Genomic DNA, 25,124 nt, shown 5'->3' on the forward strand with positions numbered 1-25,124 from the left:
AACAACAGAGGTCACCAAACTTAAAACAGACTGGCTGGCCCCAAACACACAATCTGAGGGTTTTCCGAAGTCTCTCATGCATTTTTATCCTCACAATTCTGACCAAAAAAGAAGCCGAGTCCAGAACAAGAATATGTCAATACACAGGTAAAATCTTCAGATTACAAATGTGTCATTTTAGTACAAAGCCATACACGCACGGAAAGGGTGCTGACCAGCCGTCCTTCCCAGGAAGTGTGGGGGCTCCAACACAGGCAGTTTTACCAGAAAGGGAGGGTGTGGGTAGGGATGGAGGCTTGAGGGCAGCCAGTCCTGTCCCCCTTCACAGTGGCCCTCAGCCTCAGAAGACCTTGCCCCTCCCTCAGGGGAGAGGCCCGGGCTTCGTGGAGAGAAACAGCATTTCCGGGGATGTGGTGCGGCCTCTGTAAAAACGCCCGGCAATAGGGCCCTCGGGTCCACAAGCAGCACTTGTCGTGAGGAGCAGGCATGGTATGGAAGTGTTGAATCACTACACTGTGCACCTGAAGCTAATATTAGATTGCATGGGAACGGACTGGGAAACATAAGCACAGTGAATGAATGAATGGACAAATGAATGAATGCAGCACAGCCTCCACAGTGGGGCACACATGCCTGGACGGAGGTGCACACTCATGAACAAGTCTCTCCACGGCTTCTCCTTATCTTTGGAAATAAAGCCTTCAACAGATGTCCAATGAAGCTAGCCACCTGGCAATGCCTTTCTTAATCCTTTTTTTTTTTTTTTTTTTTTTTTTTTGAGAGAGGGTAACAGAACACCAGCAGGGGTGGGGCGGGGGGAGGGGGAACGACACAGGAACCAAAGCAGGCTCCAGGCTCTGAGCTATCAGGGTTCAAACCCACAAACTGCGAGATCATGACCTGAGCCGAAGTCAGACACTCAACCTACTGAGCCACCCAGGAGCCCATGCCTTCCTTAATCCTAACTCCTTCTCCAACCCCCTCCTTCACCCTAGTCAAGGACTTCCTAAAAACCCAGGCTTTTTAGGGAAATGGCCAATCTCCACATATTACAAAACATTTCTGTTGAGGTGACTCCTTCAGAATGGAGAGACCTACTGGAGTACTTCACAATATGGCCCTAAAGAAAGAGGGTTACTGTGTGGATAAATGAAAGCTACTTAGCTAAAAAGGAAAGCAAAAAACACACACAAAAAAAAACAAAAAACAAAAAACAAAAAACCAAAAAAAAAAACCAAAAAACAAAAAACAAAAAAAACCCAACTGTTTTCTACATATGCTGAATGTAGTGTTTCCCCCTCTAACACTGGTGACTAAATCCCCTCTTCCCAGCCACAACCTTAGTATAAAGGCTCTCTCAACCCCCAAATAAACAAACAAAAGAAGTTGTTGGCAAATGAGTGGCACATTGTGTAACAGAAGATACCTTTAAATTTGCATTTAGATCACTCCACCAGCTCATGACCGGGAAGGCTCACAGAACAAAAGGGCAATCAGCTCCACAGATACATTCCTACTTGTACTCCTAGAGCCACAGAAACATGTGTGGGGCAAACTTAGAATGACAGTCAAGGAAATGCAAATTAAACAGGAAGATGCCATTTGTTGTCCATCGGTGCCACCAGGAGCGACAGGACTTTACAGACTGCTCTGTTCCTTTGGAAAAGCAATCTGGCAGCAACCCATTACAAAAGTTCTTTAACTCTTGCTTTTTCTGAAAAGTCAAACTTCTAAAAAAAAAGTTGCAAGAATAGTATGATGAACTCTATAACCTTTCACCTGGCTTCACTAATTATTAACATCTTGCCTCATTTGCTTTTTCTCTATGTATATAATTATATATACACCATTTTCTCCTGAGCCACTCGAGAATAAAATGCAGATATCATGACTCTTCACCCCTAAATCCTTCAACATGTTCTTTCCCAAGAACAAGACCATGCTCTTACATAATGATAAAATTATTACACTCAGGAAACTTATCATTGCTACAACAGTATTATCTAATATTACATACAGTCCACATTCAAAATTTGCTAAAATATCCCAATGGTTTTTACAGCAATTTTTTCACAATCCAAGATCAGGCATTGCAGTTAGATACTATCTCCTAAAAAGTGAAATGAGCATATGGCTGACACAACAATCCGTATACCTACAGAAAGACAAGCGCTAGAAACAAAAAAGGCCACAAAAAGGGACTTGTTGGGAGAAAAAAAATTATGGTACATTCAGACTCTGGAGTTTCATGCAGCTATTAAAAATAGAGAATTAGGGGTACGTGGGTGGCTCAGTCACTTAAGCCTCCGAATTCAGCTCAGGTCATGGTCTTGCAGTTCACAAGTTCGAGCCCTGCATCAGGCTCTGTGCTGACAGCTCAGAACCTGGAGCCTGCTTCTGATTCTGTGTCTCCCTCTCTCTCTGCCCCTCTCTCACTTGCACTCTGCTTCTCTCTCTCTCAAAAATAAATAAACATTAATTTTTTAAAAAAAAAATAGAGAATTAAATCTATACATATTGACCTAGAAGGATGTCCATGAACTATTGACGACAAAGTTCCAGCTTTGCTCTTTACTCTTTCAGCCTGCTGAGGAGGAGGATGGAAATCTAGCTGTCGAGCACCCCTGCTGAGAAACTGAGGACCTTTTAAATGATTTGAAACCTTTTTACTACAAAATAACACACATTCACATAAACCACATCAAGCAATTACACGGTTTGATGACTTATTATAAGATGAATACCTTATAATTACCACCTCAGTCAAGAAATAGCTACCTCAGTCAACACACGAGCGGACCCCGAAAATGGGGTATATACACACACTAGGGAGTATTATTCAGCCTGAAAAAGCAAGGAAATGCTGACATATGTCACAATACGGACAAACCTTGAGGACATGATGCTAAGTGGCAAAAGCCAGACACACAAAAAATACTGTCTCGGTGGTTGAGGGTAGGGGGGGTGGAGGGTTGTTTAATGGGTATGGCGTTTCGGGTGTGCAGGATGAAACAGCTCTGGAGATCAGGTGCACGACAATGTGACTGTGCTTAACACTACTCACCTGTACACTTAGACACGGTTACAGTGATAAATTTTATGTTGCATATAGTTTACTACAATTCAGAAAAGTCACCCCAGAGTTCTTCCCTGTGCCTCATCCCAATCACAAGCCCTCCCTCCGGCCATGAGAAACAGAGGTCCTGACTTTCCTCAAGTTTCTTTACGATTTGATCACCCAAGTGTGTGCACCAGGGCATCATGGTGGCATCTTGCCCGTTTCTTTTTTTAATGTTTATTTGTTTTTGAGAGAGAGAAAGCGCAAGCAGGGGAGGGGCACAGAGAGAGGGGGATGGATAGATAGATAGTCCAAAGTGGGCTCTATGCTGACAGCACAGAGCCCAATGTGGGGCTCGAACTCACAAACCGTGAGATCATGACCTGAGGCGAAGTTGGATGCTTAACTGACTGAGCCACCCAGGCACTCCTTGCCCACTCTTGAAAGTTTAACGTGCGGCACCTGGCTGGCTCAGTTGGTAGAGCACGTGACTCTTGATCTCGGGGTTGTGAGTTCAAGCCCCACGCTGAGGGTAGAGATTACATAAAAAAATAAATAAAAATAATATAAATAAAATAAAAGGTTGATGTGTGTTTGCAAGTTTCTTTTAATCTACAAGTATTCTCTCCATCTCTTGTTGTCCTCACAATGTATCTGCTGGAGAATCCAGGCCATTTGATCTACACAGTTCCCCACATTCAGAGTTCAGGTCAACATGTTCCTCTGTCCTTGGCATTTCCTGCAAATTGTCAGCTGCACCCGGAGACTTGAGCAGACACAGGTTTGATCCCTTTGGCAGGAATGGAGGCGGTGCTGTGCTGTTCCATCAGGAAGCACATAATGTCTCTCCTTTTGCGTGCTTAGATCTATTAACTCACTCGGGTTATAAAATGATGATACTGTATTCCAATTCTATCATTCCTTTTCCACTTATTAACTGAAATTATCCTTACCCACTATTTGGTTACCCAGTACAGTTCAAAAGTTCAAAAGTGAAAGGTAAGACAAATACTGGATTCTTTCTTTCTATTTCTTAGGTTTTAAGGTAATAAATTTGTTCCCTCTTGTCATCCAGTGATGACCCATTGTTTGATGGGTTTCAATCAATTCCAAATATTATTCTTTTGAAGCTCAAAGGATCCCATCACTGGACAATGGCAGCTTCTTCCTCTAGGTGGCTCCTGAGTCCTTTTGACATGACCCTCTTGGTCCTGGATAGCTTCCTCACTGGTATTGGAAAGATGTACAGGCTCATCTCGAACATTTCCTGTCCTAGACCTAGAATCAAGCAATTCTCTGGGAAGCCCCGGTCTCTTTCAGCGGTAAATGGTATTTCACGACCACAGTCTGGAATTCATACTGATATTTCCAATTCAAATTCAGGATACTTTTCTCCCCCTAACTTACTTACCTTCTTCTGTATTACATCTCTTATCTCCTTTCTTCCATATTGAAAATCCTGGTCTCAAGGACACAGGGTATACAGGATTGCATTATCCCATAATTATTCATTTCCTTTATCCTACTTTATTCACACAACAGTCTTAGAATAACAATATTAATGCTACCACCATCAGTGTAATTACTGAGAAAAGTTATGAAAGTTTTGTATATGTTCTCTCCATCCTCCCACATTTTTTACAGTTTACACTGTAAGAGTCACACTGCATCTATTACATGGGCAACACGGCCATTACACACCATACCTTCTCCTTCCCTTAGTCATTCGGTCTTAACTCTACAGTAACTGAGTGTTCACTGCTCTCCATCAGTCTTTATAGTGATGTTTCTCTAATCATTTTCACGGCCTGAAGCTTGTTCTCTGGTAAATTCCTCAGAAAGGGTTCACAGGAATAACATTCTCTGAAGAATAATCTTCTTGCATGTTCATAATAGTCCGTGCCCTTAATACCTGAAAGTCAGTGTTACTGGATATAAAATCTTTGGCTCACATTTTTTTTCCTTGACTTACTTGATTACATTATTTTGCTTTCTTTTGGCAAAAAGTGTTTGGCTCAAAAATATTCATGGTAATCTAATTTCACTTCTCTCAATAATTTCATGTTGCTTACATGTTGAAATGATACTATTTTAGATATACCAAGTAAAGTAAAATATATTTTTAAAGTAATCTCAGGGGCACCGAGGTGGCTCAGTCAGTTAAGTGTTTGACTCTTGATTTCAGCCCAGGTCATGATCTCACGGTTTGTAGGTTCAAGCCCCGTGTAGGCTCTGCACTGGCAGTGCAGAGCCTGCTTGGGATATCTCTCTCTCTCTCTCTCTCTCTCTCTCTCTCTCTCTCTCTCTCTCCCCCCCTCTCTCTCTGCCCCTCCCCTGTTCATGTTCTCTCTCAAAATAAATAAATAAACTTTAAAAATAATAATAAACATTAAAAATAAAAAAAATAATTTCAACTCCTTTCTTTAATGTGGCTACAAGCAAATTTAAAATTGCATATGTGATATAGAAAACCCTAAAATCTCCACCAAGAAGCTACTAAAATTGAGAAATGAATTCAGTAAGGTTGCAGGATACAAAATCAATGTACAAAAATCCATTGCATTTCTATACACAAATAATAAATCAGCAAAAAGAAATTAAGAAACAATCCCATTTACAATTGCACCAAAAAATGGTAAAATACCCATGAACAAACTTAACCAAGGAGGTAAAAGACCTGTACACTGAAAACTATAGAACACCAATGAAAGAAATTAAAGACAACACTAGCCCATGAATTGGAAGAACAAGTATTGTTAAAACGTCCATACTACCCAGAGCAATCTACAGATTTAATGCAATCCCTATCAAAATACAAACAGCATTTTTTATAGAACTAGAACAAGCAATCCTAAAATTTCTGTGAAACCACAAAAAAACTCCCAAATAGCCAAGGCAATCTTAAAACAGGAAAACAAAGGTGGAGGTATCACAATTCCAGATTTCAAGTTATACTACAAAGCTGTAATGATCAAAACCGTGTGGTACTGGTACAAAAACAGATACACAGATCAATAGAACACAATAGAAAGCACAGAAATAAACCCATAATTATATGCTCGATTCATCTTTGACAAAAGAGGCAAGAACATGCAGTAGGAAAAAAGCAGTCATGGAGCCTAGGTGGCTCAGTCCGTTAAGCATACCACTTCAGCTTCGGTCATGATCTCATGGTTTGTGATTTTGAGCCCTGCCTCACTCTCCCTCAAAAATAAATAAACATTAAAAAAAAATCAGGGTCCCTTCAACAAATAATGTTGGGAAAACTGGACAGCCATATGCAAAAGAATGAAACTGGACAACTTTCTTACACCATACATACATAAAAATAAACTCAAAATGGATTAAAGTCCTGAATGTGAGAACTGAAACCATAAAAACCCTAGAAGAGAGCACAGGCAATAATTTATCTGACATCAGCCATAACAACATTTTTCTAGGCATGTCTTGTGAGGCAAGGAAAACAAAAGCAAGAATAAACTTTTGGGACTCCAACAAAATAAAATCCTTCTGCACAGCAAAGAAAACAATCAATAAAACTAAAAGACAACATATCGAATGGGGGAAAGATATTTGCAAATGATATATCCAATAAAGGTTTAGTATCCAAAACATATAAAGAACTTATAGAACTCAACACCAAAAACCCAAATAATCCAATTAAGAAATGGGCAGGAGACATGAACAGGCACTTCTCCAAAGAAGACATCCAGATGGCCAACAGACATATGAAAAGATGTTCAACATCACTCATCATCAGGAAAATGCAAATCAAAACCACAATGAGGTATCACCTCATACCAGTCAGAATGGCTAAAATCAAAAACATGAGAAAACGACAAATGTTGGCAAGGATATGGAGAAAAAGGACCCTTTGTGCTCTGTTGGTGGGAATGCAAACTGTTGCAGCCACTGTAGAAAACAGTACAGAGGTTCCTCAAAAAATTAAAAATAGAACTACCCTATGATCCAGTAACCACACAACTGAGTATTTACCCAAAGAATATGAAAACACTGGGGCACCTGGGCGGCTCAGTTGGTTAAGCGTCTGACTTCAGCTCAGGTCATGCTCTCAGTTTATGAGTTTGAGCCCTGCATCGAGCTGTCAGTGAACAGCCTGCTTCGGATCTTCTCTCTCCCTCTCTGCTCCTCCCCCCACTCTCTCGCTCTCAAAAAATAAACATTAAAAAAAAAGAATATGAGAAAACTAATTTCAAAGGATATGTGCACCCCTGTGTTTATTGAAGCATTATTTACAATAGCCAAAATTAAAGAAACAGCCCAACTGTCCATCAACAGATGAATGGATAGAGAACACATGGTATAAATACACAAAAGAATACTATTCAGCCATAAAAAAAGAATAAAATCTTGCCATTTGAAACAATATGGATGGATCTGAAGAGTATAATGCTAAACAAAGTAAGTCAGTCAGAGATTTCATTCATATGTGGAATTAAAGAAACAAAACAAATGAATAAAGGGGAAAAAAAGACAAAGCAAAAACAGACTCAACTATAGAGAACAAACAGACGGTTTGCTGGGGGGCGGGGGGGGATGGGTGAAGTAGGGGAAGGACACTTATCATGAGGAGTACTGAGTAATACATTGAACTGTTGGATCACTATATTGTACATCTGAAACTAATATAACACTGTATGCTAACTATACTGGAATTAAAGTGTTTTAAACATATATATAAATAAATTAAATAAAATTGCACATGTGGTTCAGATTATATTTCTGTTGGATAGTGCTGGTCAAGAATGCCAGTCCTAGTTTTAAATCCCAGATAGACAGTGACACTTACCATCTGTGTGAAGAGGTGACTTTTCTCTTTAAGAACTGACTTCCTCATCAGTATACTGGGAATAATAAATACACCTAATGTATAAGGCTGATGTGAGAAGTCGATTAGATAATACACGTAAAACACTTAGTGTTACAACCTAGACATGGGAGGTGTTCAAAAATAGGAGTTGCCCTTATTATCACGGTCCAGCATTAGCTGAATAGTCAGCAGATGAAGGTTTTAGACCTGGCTCTGCCCAGGCTGCCCTGGCTCTGCCTGGCTATGTGATCCAGGCAAAAAAAAAAAAAAAAAAAAAAAAAAAAATCATCTCTTAGATCCTTCATTTCTTCATTAGGAAATCAGGAGCTAACAGGTCATGATTTCACGGTCCATGGAATCGAGCCCCACATCAGGCTCCATGCTGACATCACGAAGCCTGCCTGGGATTCTGTCTCCATTCTCTCTGCCCCTCCCCCTGCTCATGCTTTCTCTCTCCCTCCCTCTCTCTCTCTAAATAAATAAATAAACATTAAAAAAAAAAAAAGAAAAATGGGGCACCTGGGTGGCTCAGTCAGTTAAGCATTCGACTTCAGCTCGGGTCATGATCTCACAGTCTGTGAGTTTGAGCCCCGCGTTGGGCTCTGTGCTGACAGCTCAGAGCCTGGAGCCTGCTTCAAATTCTGTGTCTCCCTCTCTCTCTCTGGCCCTCCCCTGCTCAGGCTCTGTCTCTCTCTGTCTCAAAAATAAAAAAATAAAATAAAATAAAATTTTTTAAAACATTAAAAAAAAAAAGAAAGAAAATCAGGAGCTAATAATTCTGTTTCATTGGGTTACTCTGAAGACTGAATTCTTTCAGTCAACATGTATTCACTGACTACCTACTATGAGCTAGGCACTCTTCTGGGCACCTTGGAAAGAGCAATGAACAAGTCACAATAAGTTCCTGTCCTTAAAGAGTTTCTATTCTGGTGGAGGAGACAGAGCACAACTGTTATTCTATGGTGTGAAATGTTGGGTAGTAATGAGAAATTGAAGAAGCTGGAGCAGGGTAAGGGAAAAGAGAGTGATGGAGAGAGGCCACTTCAATCCAAGGACAGAGACAGAGACAGGTAGAGAAGAGCCAGTAGGAGGGAAGGAAAGGACGTGCAGGGCCCTGCAGCAGGGAGATGCCACGTGAGTCTGGGTTAGAAAGAAGGAGCAGAGGTCTAGCTGGGGAGCAGAGATGGGGGCAGGAGAGGAGGCTTAGCCAGACCCCAGGGGGCACTGGAGGCCTCCTGAGGAACACAGGGTCTCATTCTCCTACAAGGCAGCTGCTAGAGTTTTACACAGGTTTTTATATGATCCCTTGGCTACACTGAAGGAGGTGACGCACGTGCCAGGCTCAGCAAGGCACAAAATAAACGCGGAGGCCGACAATGGCAGAATGATGAGATGCGGCCCAGTGCACTCCCACAGCACCCTGGAGGGCACAAAGCCTGGTCCGGCAAGGGGGACAGGGAGGAGTGGGCGTGGCGGGAGACACTTCCAGGGTTGCCCTGGGACAGTACCTGCAATGAGGCCCAAGGTCACCCCAGGGACAATATACTGTTCACCCTCGAAGTACAAAAGGAAGAAACCAAGTCCTGGCGAAACAAGGAGCCAACTCTGCCCCTCAGAGCAGCACAAACACACTTGTTGGAGAAGAAACAATTTTTAAAAACTTTATTATTACAAAATATTATTTTCTACCATTGTAGAAAAGTCACTGTAAAAATGTACAATTTACAAATAAAGAAAAAGAAGAAAAACTAAATTCCAATTAACCAGAACCCTACAACCAGAAACTACAGTAAATAACGTTTGGCTATTTATATCCAGATATTTAGGACTATGTAAACATCAGATCTAGACCTCTTCCTACACAAATATAAATCGTGTGTGTGCTGTACATGCTTTTTAAAAACGGCACCGGTCTCTATTAATTGTGCCATAACTTGCTCCTTTCACTTACTTTCCATATATACTGCGCATGACTTCCAAGGTGGTTAATTTCTAGATTGATGGCATCCTTTTTAATGCTGCTTGGCATTTCAAAAAGAATATTCTATCCCATGGTCCCTATTATGGGGCATTTGGCTTGTTTCCAACCGGAGGAACTTTTCGCTGCCCCCGACCCCCATCACACTGTTTTGGTGTCCACACACCCACAGCTGTCGTATTACTTACAGCAAACTCCTCGGGACTCACTTTCAAGACATCGAAGACAACGGCATCGTAGCTCTTGCTGGCATAGTCGCAGCCCTGGCCCTCCAGAGAGTCTGAGCTGCTGCTGCCCTGTGGAGGACAGGGAGAGAGGGTACCACCTGAGCAGTCGGGCTGACCCCAGAATCACTGGCCCCCACACCCAGAACCGAGGACACGAGAGTGACAGAACCATGCAGGGACAAAAGCTGCTACGGCTCGCTGCTTTGCCCTGTTCCATACAAATACTCTTGTTTAATTCTCTTGAGAACTCTTTGAGCACACACTATTTTTATTCCCATTTTGCAGATTAGGAAGCAGAGGCCATGCCACCTCCCCAAGGTATCGCAGCTAGGAAACTGAAGAGCCAGGAGATGAACTTAGTTTTGCATCTATGTGAGGCCAGACGCATCCCCCCTCAATCACTACCCCAGACTGCCTCCAGCCCGTTGTGTAGCTGGTGGGGTAAAAAGATTCAGCCCACTCTTCCCTCAGAGAGAAGCGGGCCTTCACACCTCAGGAGGCCTGAGGCAATCGTCTGTTCTATGACGTCTTTCAAACATCACCTGGTTTCACCTTTGTTTTTTTCTTGAAGTCACTGCAGGAAATTCTTACACAAAGTATTAAACTGGCCCTCAAGGCTTATTTCATGTAGGGGACACTTGAAATTCAAAGCCTCCTAGCTGATGAGGTGAGACGTAACCAACTGGCTTTGGAGACAGGCCCGAAAGTTCTATTTGGTAGAGCCCCTCGTTAAGAACACCCTGGGCCCTGCATGTAGAGAAAGTGTCTCCCATAAAAGAGCAAGTTAAAACTCCCCAAATGTGGCCAGTTTCATGAAACCCAACACTGCGGGGATCCCAGAATGTTGAACATACCTTCTCTTAGATTTTATTTAATTTCATCAAATTCTACTTTGGGGAACCAATCAAGCTTACCACCCAAAAACTGTGCCCATTCGTAAATGGTTTTATTCGTCTCAACCCATGAAGAGGGACTTTGTGGTTTCCATTAACCTCAATATCTTGGACCGGGATTTAGAGAACATGCTTTTATTAATTCTTCTTTATTTCACTCTTTCCAAAATGGCTATATCTGGAAAAACCTTGCAATCTTACTGGAAACTGGAGTGTTTTTAGGCCAGTGAGGGAAACCACCAGTCAACAACTGAAAATGTGAGGTTAAAAGGAAGCGCAGAAACTCCAACCTGTAGGTTCCAACAGGCCTGTGTCATCTGAACGTTCTACAAACGAGGTTACAGTACCCAGAAGCCTGAGGTGACCTGAAGTAGCACATCGTAGGGTTAAGAGCTCTCACGTCAGGCCTGGTTGGGATGCCAGCCCCGCACTAGCCGCTGCCTGACCTCCCCGTCTCTGTAAAACAGAGCTGCTGGACCTGCTCCCCAGGACTGTGGGACGGGTTATATAAAATGAAGCTTACAAAGCAGCTGGCAGAATCCCCCTCCCCCGGAGACGCCAATTCAAGGGGCGTGGGTGGGGTGGACATGGCTACTTTAAAAGTGCCATGAATGGGGCGCCTGGGTGGCTCAGTCGGTTAAGCGTCTGACTTCAGCTCGGGTCCTGATCTCACAGTCGTGGGTTCAAGCCCCCTGTCAGGCTCTGTGCTGACAGCTCAGAGCCTGCAGCCTGCTTCGGATTCTGTGTCTCCCTCTCTCTCTGTTCCTCCCCTGTTCGCACTCTGTCTCTCTCTCTCTGTCTCTCTGTCTCTCTCTCTCTCTCTCTCTCTCTCTCTCAAAAATATGAACAAAGATTAAAATAAAAATTTAACTAAAACAAAAATTTCCACGAATTGATGGGACATTCTCCCCTGAGGAGAATCTGTGCTTAACTTCTGAAAAGTAACAAACACTAATCCCAAGTGCCTCTGGAATTGGCAGCCTGTCCCGCCCCTCAGTTTTAGGCACAGACCCTGCCTGAGCAGGTGATTACCGGTAAATCACTCTGCACTTCCTCAACCACCTTCCAGAAAGCAGGCTAAGTGATTTTCCTCAGTGTAGTGTCATTGTGGTTAAGAGCACTGGCTTGAGTCACGGAAGCCTGGCTCTGAATCCCCACCCACTGCTGACCAGCTGTGTGATTTGAGCCAGTGTAGTCCTCCCCTCCTGCCTTGGTTTCCCCATCTATAAACTGGGGGTGAAGGTGAGTGTGAGGATTAGTGTGATAATGCCTGTGGAACATGCAAGGCAAGGGCCTGGTGTGTGATACACGCTGAATTATGGGGTGTATGTGTGTGGGGTCATTCAGTCACCAAAACCAATTGAGTACATGTGTTCTTTCACTCACTAACTATGGAGTACTTGCCATGTTCCAGATACACATATACACACACGTGCACATATACACACGGACGTACCTACACATGGTATATATGTACATGGGTATATGTAGGTGTATATATATGCACATACGCACAGAGATCAGAAAAGAAAGAAACTCTACTCGAGATGGAATGTAAATTGTGAATGCAAACAGAAGTCTGATTCCTCCAGTTACCGAACACACTCCACTCCTGGGACCTCAGGTGTTGTAACTTCCCTGTAACACCCCGTTACATCTGCCCCAGACACACACACTCACACAGGGGGCCTTACTTAACCCAGTGCTGCTCCAAATACATCAGTGCTGGTGCTGATGACAACGCAGGGACTTTATTCAAACCTATACCGGCACCATCAGGGAATTTTAAAAGGTACTCACTCACAAGTGTGTTTTCAGAGGCAGAGATCAAAATAAAGACTTTTTTAAAGGTTTCTAAGCTATGAATTGGTTCCTGTGAAGTTCTAGCTGATCACACAGGATCGTTTCAAAAGCCCAGCTCAACCGTGAGGGACTTACAAGCTCACCACACTGAGTGTTCCCTTGCCAGCTTGTCACAGGAGCCACGCGTTACACGTTCGGCAAGGTGGCATCCCTGGGCCTGACACCCACTCCTCCTAGCACGCCTCTCCCCCGTCACGCACTTGGAAAACAAGCTCCCAAACCCCCAGGGCAGGAGCCCCCGCCCAGGCCACTCTCAGACCACCAGTCCTTGCAGCCATTTCCTACTGAATAAGGCAAATAAGAACACTGAGCCAGTTGGAAGCACTTCTGTCTGACTTCATTCTGGAATGTGTGACTTATTTATAATCGGCAGCAGCTTTTCTTGGGAAAGATCTGATCCCATCTTGCCACCAAAATGGAATGTGGCACTTGCTATGACCAGACCGGGCAGGTGACAGTTTATCTTTGAAGAGAACCACCACAGAAAACACACTGATCCTCAGGGCTGACCGCCTCCCACATCTCACGCCTGGTGTGGCCAGGGGCCCCGGGAGCGCTAAAAATGGTGGTATTCACGGAGCCCTGCTGCCCTGCTGTCCACGACTTAGCTGGGGACTAGGTCAGCTGAAAGGATTCCCCCTGCCCCCCAAATGCCCCAGTTCTCACAGCCCCTGTACCTGTGGAGTGGCGGAGGTGACCAACACACTAGCCATCAGACCATTCCTCTTGTACATAGTCTCCGGGCCACAGGGAGCTTCAGGGCAGCCTCCGTCGGTGACATAACCTGTCTGGAGAAGTCCTACAAGGAAAAAGGGGCTCATAAAAACCAGCTTCAAACCCAACTTCAACCCACCCTGGAGGGGGAGCTGTGCTAGACCCTGGGGGAGACCTTCATAAACAAAGCTTATAAGCCAGCAGCCTACAGGCTAAGTATGACCCACAGACATAGTTTCTTGGGCTTGTACAGGTTTTAGTATTTTTAAAATTCATCAACAACATTTAATTAGAAAGCTTCACATGGAATTATGGATTTCCAGCCTTTCTTGAAAATGAAACTACCTGGCAGTACTGGGCCCACGTTGCTACTTGATGAGCATCAGCTGAGCTGAGCGACAGCTGCCCCCGCACTGGAGCAAGTGCCTTCCGGACGGCACCTGGGCTGTGCAACCATTTGGGTGCGTGCCTGGCCCTCTCAGGCACTAGAGTTTGTGACCTTTGTTTTCAAAGAAAGCAGGGAAAGAGTACAAACCGCTCCTACCGTGCTTCCCTGTGCACAAGACCGTTTCATCAGTAATAATGTGATCACAGCTAATATTCGCATACCGCTCACCCCATGCCGCGCACTTTGCGTACATGACCTAACCCTCACAACCGCCTCAGGTAGGTGCTATCGCTCCCACATTAGGTGTGAGGAGTTTGAGGCACAGAGAGGTTAAGTAACTCATGCTTTGGGGCCTCTAGTCACGCAGCCCCACCATCCCATCATCATTCAAGACCCTGCTCAAATGTCGTTTCCTCCGGTTACCGAGCCTGGACCACTGGAACCAGAACCAGATGCTCTCGTGCCAACGCGTACATGCCTCTAGGAGGGCATTTATCACATCAGTCAACGACACGGAGCTGCAGCCACCACCTGCTCTTTAGCAGGAAAGTGACCAGGGGAGTAGGGAGGGTGCAAGAAGGGAAGGAAAGGAGAAGGTCAGGTACCAGCCGGCAGCCAACTGCATTTATTCAGGCCAGAGATGAAAGGTCCCCTGAGCTAAGCGAGGTTGTTGCAGTGGAGTCAGAGAGGAGACAGACTGGGAGACAACAGAGACAGAAAATCAACAGAAACTGATGGGGAAGGGTGATCGGGGTAGATGAGCTGAGGGTGAACGGTGTCTGGCTTGAGGTGCCAGAAGGACGGCGTGTCCCCCATCGAGGGCAGGAACAGAGGTGGTGCAGCAGATCTGTGAAGAAGATGATGCATTTAATCTGGGATATATGCCGAGTCTGCGGTGCCCGTGAGAAAACCCACCCTGGAGAGCAAGGTCTCGCCTGAAGCTCACTGGGGAAGATCGTCTGGAGATGGGTGGAAAAGATCTCGACCCTGCCTGTGACCTGGAGCCTCAGCCCCAGGGCTCATCACAGAGCAGCGCTTCGGCACAGAACAGAGTCGCACGCCCGACAAGGTCCGTGCGCCCAAGGGTGCTGCAGGCTCCGTCCGCCCCCATCTCCAAAGCCACGATGGCCGCTCCCTCACAACCTCTCCGCCATCTTCCTCGCCAGCCATCTCCTCCTGAGCAACAGCCTGTGAGCCGTCCGCCTTCCCGCCTTTCCTCCCCCAAACGCTGAGAAGAACCAGTCTGAGCTATAAATGACATTTGGGGGTCAGCCAGGGACAGCTGAATACGGATATTTTAGATGATATCGAATTACCATTAATTTTCTGGGGCGTGACAGTATCAGCGGGGAGATTAAGTAGGAGAAAGTCTGTCCGGGCGATGCGCCGTGGCAGAATTCAGGGCTAAAATGAGTTTGCAATTTAGTTTCCGATCAGTCTGCAAAATACGCTGAAGTAGAGATAAAGCAACTATGGCAAAATGCTAACGCCTGACATCTATTGACAGGCGTTCACTGCACTAGTCTCTCAACTTTTCTGAATGCTTGATAATTTTTATACCAAAAGAGAAGGGGGGGAAAGCACAGGTCGGCAAAGTTTTTCCTCAGAGGAAAAACTGAGCAGCAGAGGCCAAACTCCTCTTTCACCAGCAGGGAAAGGGGACGGGCTGAGAACCGCCATTTGTCAATCCCTCTGTCCTCGGAGGAGCCGTGCTTGCGGTCACCCAGGACCCCGAGCCGTGGCTGGGGCAGGTTTGGAAGGCAGCTGCGTGAGAGATGCCAAGAGACCTTTAGCAAAAGAAGGCATACAGATGTCAAAGGAGGGGAATGCCATGGGGAAAGGCGAAGCAAAACCACAATGAGACAGCGCTTCAGACCCACCAGGACGGCTATAATGAAAAAGACAAAACCAAGCGCTGGCAAGGACGCGGAGAAATGGAGCCCTTAAACGTTGCTGGTAGGAGGTAAAAGGTACAACTCCTTTGGAAAACAGCTTGGTAGTTTCTTAAAAAGTTGAACAGACGCTTATCAAATGACCAGCAATTCTACTCCTAGGTAGCTACCTTTTAAAAAAATGAAAGCATATGTCCGCACAAAGACATGTACATGGATTATTCACCAGAGCCAAAAGTTGGGAACAATCTAAACGTTCCTTGCTCCTCCAGTGGTGAGTGGATAAACAATGAGAGATTTCCCTACCGTGGACTACTACTCAGTAATAAAGAAACGAAATACTGATGCAAACTGTAACATGAATAAACCTCAGAAACATTATGCTAAGTCAAAGAGGTCAGACCCAAAAGACTGTACTGTAGGATGCCATTTTTATGAAATGCCAAAACAAGGCAAACTCACAGAGACAGGAGCACATCAGCGGTGGGCTGGGGTGGAGGCAGGACTGACTGCAGACGGGCACAGGGATCTTTCTGAGGTGACGGAAATGTTCTAAAACAGGATCATCACGACTGTTAAACGCAGCTCCGTAAATTCACTCAAAATCACAGAATCACACACTTGGGAGTGGGTGAATTTTACGGTATGTAAATTACACTACAATGAAAGCAGCAGCCACCAGCGCTGTTTCACGATGGCACCCTGAACTCACATGTTTAACTGCTCCCTTCCACGTCCCTTTGAGATAATCAAAGAAATATGAAAAGAGCAAAAACAAACCACGTTAGCCCATGACAAGAGAAGAGTTACTTTCTTAAGTTTATTTATTTATTTTGAGAGAGTGAGACAGACAGCGTGTGTACACAAGCAAGGGTGGGGAAAAGAGAGAGGGAGAACAAGAATTTCAAGCTTACAGGGCAGAGCCCGACGTGGGGTTTGAATTCACAAACCGGAGACAAGATCAAGATTCAGACACTTAACCGACTAAGGCACACAGGTGCCCCGAGAGAAGGGTTATTAATAAGCAAAAAGACGTTGAGGAATTTCCAGTGCAGAAGAGACAGGACTGAGAGAAGGGGAACCCGCGTCTGGAGCAAAGGGAAGGCCTCCCAGGAGTCAGGCAGATGAGACCTTCCCACAGACACCCCATGAGAACCTAGAGACTTCAAAGTGGGAAATCCAGAAACTGAGGCTGAGAGTAAGGCTCAAGAGCTCAAAGAGGCAGCATGAGACTGACTCAAGGTGCAGGGCTGTCTCAGACTGGACAAACCAACTCATGCGGACTGGGAGTCGGAGCCAACCCAGCCAGGCTCTCTATGCCAGAAACAACCAGCCTGTTGGATGGCCTCTGTTCAGATCAGCTCGGGCCATACTGAAGTGACTCAACCCAAGCCTGACAGAGTCACGAGGGGAAGAGGGCATGGGAGACAGCCAGCCTGATGCTGTGTGATGATGTTGTGGATCCAACCTGCATCAGTTCCGGGCTGATGAGAGCTTCGGTCCTTTCACAGTATGCCTGGTACTCTGCGGGTCTGCCCCGGGGGGGCCCAACATGGAGCCCAAACCAGAGGCCTTGGCTCTCCCCACTCACCTGACACCAGAAACCCTCAAGTCACATAGCCCTTCAACACAGAGGCCACGTTTGGTTCTCACGCCCTCTTCCATGACAGTTCATTCGCCCACCCCCTGCATCCCGTCCGAAGGACGCTATCACCTCTGCCCGTTTCTCCATCATCGCTGGGGGGGGGGCGCACTCAGGTGCCCCCGTCCAACACCGACAGCAGCACACGCAGGGAGCGGCAGCTGTGCGAAGCTGGGCTAAGTGCTACATTTTTAGTTCATTTTGTCTTCACGACAACCCCAGGCAGGGGAGACTCTTCTGGGAAACTGAGGCACCAAGAGGTGATGCAACTGCTAGTTGAGCAGTGGGCCTGGGGTGTTCAAACCCTGGTCCATCGACACCAGTGCCTGGGCCTCCTCCAAGAGCCCATGAGGACCCTGTGAGAAAATGCATGTGAAACACTCGGCCCGGGCTAGCCACAGACCAAGCACTCAATCCCAGTTACTGGTTACTGTGAGTGTTAATCTAATCCTACAGTTCTGTTCATTTATGCCTATTCTTTTTTCCTAAAATAAACAAATAAAATATTAGCTTAAAGAAAGCACGGCATCACGCTCTGTGAAACCACAGGCCTCCACTGCGGGAAAGGGGTTCCCAGCTGTGGATGCCAGGCCACCGGACAGCGGAGGCTGAGTCCAGGTGTCTGAGTGCAGCTCCTCCTCCCGGAGGCCTGACCTGCCTACCGCACGCCCCTCGGGCCCACCTGGACACAAAGCACGGCAGCCACAGCGTGTTAGCCCTGCGCTCCCCACGGGCAGCCTGGGCTGGAAAGAAAGACAGAGCGCTTGTTTCAGATCTGACTCCTGCAAGTCTCTCCATGGACAAAAATAGCCTAACTCGTGGGCAGCATGTCTCAGACAAGTGATATTTCACATACTAAGAAATAACAGAACCAAGCAGAACAGAACATCTTTCCAGGGCCCAGGGACACCCCCACCCATCCACTTTCAGTCCCTGAGACCTGGCCAGGCCCCAACTCCTCATCGGGGACCAGACTCCCATCAAGGGAGTCAGCCTGGCCTAGGCCCCTCCCGGAGAACCGCTTCTTCCACCCCTTGGGAGGGCCCCTGAGGACGGCGACTGTGCCTCCCAGGCCAGACTGACTGCACCAGAGTGGCCACCTGATTCTCCTGGGAACTCGGGACGCTAAGATGCCAGTCTCTGCTGGTCAACCAAACTGAGACACTCTGCCCTCACTTGTAGGGGGGGTGGCATCTGCCTGGTTGCAGGGACAGTCGGCCGGAGTGTGAAGGCAGCAGATGCACGAAAAGGCTGAAGGCAGAGGCTGTGTCTGAAAGAAAAGGACAGCAGCAGACCTGGCTCCCAACCCCGGCTCCGTAGTGTCAGGTAGTGAGAGGGGCTTTCCAAAAGACCCTGATCAGGGCTACTTCCGAAACACCAAATCCATGCCACGCCACCACAAACCCGACCATGAAAACACAAGGGTCTCGTCTGAATGGGGAAAGAGAAGCACCATTCATTCGTCGAGCTCCTACTTCACATAGGTATTGTTCCAGCCACGGCTTCTAACCGTGTTTATGCCTTGGACCCTTCTGGCAGCCTAGTGAAGGCTCTGGGTCTCTTTTCATAGAAGTATTTTTAAACGCATAAAATTACACAGAAAACCAACTACACAGGATTACCCAGGAAAACAATTATATTAAAATATAGCTATTTTAAAATAATTTATAATACAATAACATATATTTCTCCATGTAAGGGAATATATATAGTTCTTTATTATTGCATGATATAACAAGATACGTTGGGAGGTTGAATAACTACCATAATTTAAAAGTAGTTATGAGTATAGATATTCTAAGAGGTCAATAATTATTATGTGATATGAAAATACCTGTGATTTTTATTGGTGACAAAGTCCCAAGTGCTACTATTACTGTGACTCATTGTCTGTGTTAGTAACTGAGAGAAATGCTAAACTTCAGTGAGAAGTTGGTGAAAATAAAGATGTCATATTTTTCCCATCCGAATTCACAGATGCCTGGTTCAGAACCCCTGTTCCAGGCACTAAGGGACACAAAGCCAGCAGGCCCTGCTCCCAGAGAACTTATATTCCAGTGTAGAAGTCAGAAAATACACACATGGGTCGGGGCGCCTGGGTGGCTCAGTCGGTTAAGCTTCCGACTTCTCCTCGGGTCATGATCTCATGGTTCTTGAGTTTGAGCCCCGTGTCAGGCTCTGTGCTGACAGCTCAGAGCCCGGAGCCTGCTTCAGATTCTGTGTGTCCCTCTCTCTCTGCCCTTCCCCCACTCATGCTCTGTCTCTCTCTCAAAAATAAATACACATCAAAAAAAAAAATTTTAAAAGAAAGAAAATACACACGTGGGAACAAAGGAGATAATTTCAGATACTGAGAAGTGTCTCCCAAAACTAAAAGATGGTGGAGGTCGGTATTTGCCAGGTGGTCAAGGAAAGACGCTCTGAGGATGTGAAATTTGACTGAAACCTCAGGAAGCAGTCAGCCCATAAAAACCAGCATGTGTTCTTTGCAGAGGGCGCAGCAAGTGCAAAGGCCCTGAGATGCACATGAGCTTCGCAGGCTTGTGATGGAGGCAGACGGACCAGGGTGGGCAGAAGGCAATGGACAGACAGGCTGGGGCCAGAGCATGAAGGGCCTTGATGCCACGGCGGGAGTGTGGGTTTTATCCGGAGTGCAGTGGGAACCCTCTGGTGTACTAGAGGGCTGTGAGCAGGGGTGTGACAGGATCTGATCTTACTGTTTGTGAGATCACTTTGGCTACTCGGCATAGAACTGAATGAAAAGAGACAAAGCCGGAGCCTCGGAGCCAGCTGGGGTAGGAGAGGATGACGGCATAGACTGCTAGCCACAGGGGTTGGGGATGGACATGGGGGGTAGGTTCCAGAGGGAAAGATACAAGACTTGCTGATGGACCACACGGGAGGGGAGAAGAAAAGAGAGGAACCAAGGATGACCTCTAAGCTCGGGGCTGTCACGAGTGGGTAACAGCTACACACGCTGCTCAGCTGTTCATTCATTCACTCGTCACCCACCCAGCCCGCTGGAGGACCAGTTCTGCTCTCCAGGGCCCCGCAGCGTAGTGGGGAGAACTCCCCAAAGTAGCTGCTCACGGGGACACATGCTATAACAGATCACAGGTTCACCCTGGGGGCCAAAGAAGACATCACTGACAAGCACCCTTGAGCTGGGTCTCGAAGGACCAGTGGGAGCGCTTCAAGGAAAGGGCGGCCGAGGGCAAGGAGGATGCCCTCAGCAAGTGAGGCAGGTTGGGGCGTGAAAGCACCCTGAGGTGCTGGTGTGCCAGGAGCACAAGGGGGCAGGTCCCCCTCCTCACCTGACCCCAGCCCGTGTGCATCCTAACACACAGCAGCCAATAAGCTAGGCAGGGACCCCCACAGAGTTTGTCTTCCCGGATGGCCCTGATGCTACAGCCACAGCCACGGTGTCTTGTGCCCTGGTCACTCCCTCATCAGTTCAGCAAACTTGGTGAAACTGCCCAAACCCTGCTCTGTGCAGAGGAATCAGACCGGCCCTTGGCCTCAAGGGACTCCCACACCACTATCTATCACTTCGTTTCAGGCTCTAAGGATTTCCATCCATTAACAAACTTTTTTTCACAGGTGAGGAAATGGAGGTACCAAGAGATTAATTAATGAAACTAACTCAGGGGTGCACTTTTACCTGCCTGTACTGACTGTGGCCCCTGCTGATCAGGGGCAGGCTGGCAGGATGGGGAGAGCTCCAGCTTTTTGAGCCTGGCTTTTTAATCCGAATCACACCAAAACCCCATCTTTCCATCCTCCAACTCTCTCACCACACACACACACACACACACACACACACACACACACACACACGCTGCTAATGCCTCCTTGGAAACCAAAACACCGCAGAAGAAAAAGCAATTCTCATGACGTAACTTCGCAAGAACGTGGCAATTGTATCAGAACCACGGAACAATCCCTCATCTCTTGTTTCTGTATGACAGAATCTGCTCTTGTGTGTGGGCTCCCGGAGAGGGAAGGAAAATCCCATATGCCATGTTGGTTTCCTTCCAAACTTTCAGAATTCTCCTTCAATGTTTCAGGTTCAGGAAACCAAGAAAATAACACGAGACAGTCTGGTGCAGACCACTGTTGAGAAGGCAGAATAACCACTTTTTCCTAAGCGTATGGAGGCTGTTTCAAAGAAAACACACATATCCAGGAATGTTCAATTACAAGAGAGCGATCTCTTCCAAATGTTGCAGACAAGCATGGAAACGGACCTGGAGCTCCGCTTCAGAGGACAGTGCTGCCTCCACCTTCCTCCGTCCTGAACAGAAGCTGTGACAAGACGAACAGGAAGGAAGCAAAGAGGGTTCTGCCCACAACCCCTCCATCACTTCAGGAGCAGTAAGTGTATGTACGTACATGTGTACACACACGCACACAAACACACACCGCCACAGCATGCACATTTCCCATTGCCAGAGGGCTTCCCCCAAGGTAACCATCACTGTGGTGCCGGACCACGGGCCGGCAGCTCAAGAAAGTCCCCCTAAGAAAGTCCCCCTTGTGCGGGCTGGCAGGGTGGTTATCTCCACCTCTTCCTGACCCTCTCCAAACCGGCCAGACCTCTTTTCCTGGCAAGCAGGAGCGTCTGGCGGCTTTCAAAGGGAGGCCCGGCCACGTAAGCACATGTCAGACTTGAATGCCGTCACTCACTGCGGCGTTCACCGCCCCCCAACCCCCACCCCCGGCCCTTCCAAACCACCCGCCAGATGCTCAGCCTCCGACATCCCACCTTCTCGCTGACGGAGACAGAGTGGGCCGGGGAGGCGCCACCACGGCTGTGCCCCCGTGGAGGAGAGAAAGCGGCAGGGTGTGGGAAAGCGGGCTGGATTTAGGGGTGGAGGGTCTGCAGACCTCACAAAAAGGGACAAACCCGTGAAACAGCACACCAGAGAAAAGGAGCACGAGGGCATCTTCCTGGGGAAGGGAAGCACCTGTGTTCACTGAGCTAAGGTAGGGCCCCCCGCAAACAGGCGGCGATCCGCTAATGCAGGTGGTAGGTGCGGAATGAGTGTCCCCACAGCCCACGCACCACAGCCGGGGAGGCAGAAGGGGACACGGCCCATCCTTGTCCTCAGAAACCATAGTCTGGCCCCGGGGCGCCTAACCTTTTCCAACAGGAGGACTTCCTGAATTTCTTATGTAAAAGTAATACACGTGCATGCTGAAATTATAAAAACTGAATAAAAGGGCATAAAATAAAAAAGGCAAGTCCCTGTCTCCCACAAACCCTAGTCCCTGTGCCCAAGGTCACACAGTTCCCTTAGGGGAGGGCAGCATTTATGCACACATCCACACACACAGAGATACAAGTAAATGTACAAATATACACATAAATGTACTTCAGAAACTATCCGTTTTAACACCAAAAAGAAATAGTTCTATTTTTGGCATCTGTTGACTAAGAAAAACCCTTAGTGACAAAAAGCTGTTATAAATCACTAACACATTTAAACTAATCTGCGGTCTACGAATCACAGTAATGTCTACATCCACTTGGAGTGCAGTGAGATGTATTTACAGCACTCATTCTTCAGCCTGACAGAGCTGGGAGCACACATGGATTTGGGGAGGCCTTATAGCAGCCCCGAGTTCGACACCCTCACCCCCCACAGCCTCACAGCTGCAGGTGAAGGCAAGTACTTCTGTGGCTTAGGGAACGGACAAATCAGGATTTGAATTCTCACCCATCACTTACTCTGAGCCCTGAGCAAGCTGCCTGACCTGACCCAGCTCCACCTTCCTTCCCTCCCCAACCTGGCAGATGGCAGATGGTTGAAGGGGTCACCAGGTCGGTGTAGGCTGGAAGCGGCTGGTAAACGTCAGCTACGTCTGTGCTGGCACCCCTCACCATACGCTCACCCTCCCCGGGGACGGGCAGACGCGGGCAGGGCTCTCTTGGCATGAGACCACAAGACATCGCGCTGAAGTTGAGGCACCAAAAGAAATGTGAGTAAAGAATCTGCACTTCTCATAAAACCAGGAAAGGTTCTCAAAAGGAAACTAATCCAGGGCACCCGGGTGGCTCAGTTGGTTGAGCGTCCGACTTCGGCTCAGGTCATGATCTTGCAGTTTGTGAGTTTGAGCCCCACATCGGGCTCTGTGCTGACAGCTCAGAGCCTGGAGCCTGCCTCGGAGTCTGTGTCTCCCTCTCTCTCTGCTCCTCCCCTGCTCATGCTCTGTCTCTGTCTCTCGAAAATAAACAAATGTTTAAAAAAAAATTTAAGATCACGCAGAACCATTCAGGACAGAGCTGAGGACAGCCTGGGGTCTGACGGCAGAAGGGCCCTGGGCCCCAGTCAGGGAAAGCCCGGCTCGCAAAGGGACTTAAGAAGTGCCTGAGTCTCCTGGAGCCTGCTGGGGAGGAAGCAGGGAAAGCAGGAGATGGAGACTGGGGTTTTCTGGGAACTCAAAGTGACTCCTGAGCATATTCTCAGGTTCAAAGTAAGGAGTCCGTGGAGGGCAAAATATGAAAAATCCAAGAGACAGAGGGCACACCTGACAGAGCACGTCTCAGAGAAGATGGCAAGGGTGGGACTGTGGTGGCTGCTTCCCCTGCCCCCGGGAGACAGGGACAAGGGCGGCTGCCACCCAGACCTTAGCTGGAGGAGGGTGGCCCTGGGGAGACAGGAGAGCCTGGTTGGCACGGGGGGCGCCAGTACACGGGGGTTTGGTGACGTCTCTCAGGACGAGACGCTTTTACCCTAGAGGTACCTGCAGCAGTAGTACAAGAACCAGACCACACGTTTCCTCCCGCGAGGACCTGACGTGACCCTCCGGACAGGGAGCTATCACAGCCCAGAGGACACTAATGAAGCCTCACAGCTAGATGCAGGGAGGATCCTGGACTGAGACAGGAACGGAAAAAGAACATTAGGGGGGAAACATCAGGGAGGAAACTGGCGGCATCTGAAAAAGGTCGCAAGTCTTAGTTCATAGCATAGTACCTATGTTAACTCGTCACCTAAGTCAGTCTGATAACTGTGTTAAGCCCGTGTAAGCTGTTCACATATAAGCTGGGGGAGGGATGCACATAAATGCTGTGTACTGTTCTGCAACTTGTCTGTAAGTCTAAAGTGATTTCAAAACAAAAAGCTGAATTTATTTTTTAAATATGTATTTATTTGAGAGAGAGCGAGTGTGTGCACGTGCACATGAGCAGGGGAGGGGCAGAGAGAGCATCCCAAGCAGGCTCCTCACTGTCAGCACAGAGCCCGATGCCGGGCTTGAGCTCACGCACCGTGAGATCATGACCTGAGCCGAAATCAAGGATCAGATGCTCAACTGAATGAGCCACTCAGGCACCCCTAAAAAGTTAAATTTAAAAAGCAACTCTGCACCCTCATATCCCACCCCACTCACCACCCCCTACACACACACAAGCTCCACGATCAGGCCTAACACCAGGGGCTTGTCATTTCCCGTGCCAAACCATCAATTGAGAGTTGCGGCTCTGGGATGCTGAGGTTAAGGCATTTCACACCCGTTACATGTGGGCCAAACATACATTATCTACAGTAGACAGACGATGGGGCAGGCTTGAAGACAGTTTACTGTGAGGAGCAGGGGGTCCCTCTCTCCTTCTTAGTCCCTGCCAAGGGCAGA

At 47.2% G+C, this 25,124-nt stretch overlaps 1 protein-coding gene across 12 annotated transcripts in view; it reads right to left on the bottom strand.

Annotated features, from left to right (window-relative positions):
* Nucleotides 1-25,124, bottom strand: part of RALGPS1 (Ral GEF with PH domain and SH3 binding motif 1) — a 315,600-nt gene that overhangs the window by 214,268 nt on the left and 76,208 nt on the right. For 11 of the 12 annotated variants that reach the window (XM_058694076.1, XM_058694077.1, XM_058694078.1 and 8 more), the window contains 2 exons: nt 13,528-13,649; nt 10,056-10,163 (listed from right to left, as the gene is read on the bottom strand). In XM_058694076.1, the coding sequence (XP_058550059.1) occupies nt 10,056-10,163; nt 13,528-13,584 (165 nt within the window). In that variant the 5' untranslated portion in view covers nt 13,585-13,649. The remainder of the gene's footprint in view (nt 1-10,055; nt 10,164-13,527; nt 13,650-25,124) is intronic. The other variant, XM_058694081.1, reaches the window with a different exon arrangement.

The sequence above is a fragment of the Neofelis nebulosa genome, chromosome 12 (genome assembly GCF_028018385.1).
Source record: "Neofelis nebulosa isolate mNeoNeb1 chromosome 12, mNeoNeb1.pri, whole genome shotgun sequence".
Taxonomy (NCBI): domain Eukaryota; kingdom Metazoa; phylum Chordata; class Mammalia; order Carnivora; family Felidae; genus Neofelis; species Neofelis nebulosa.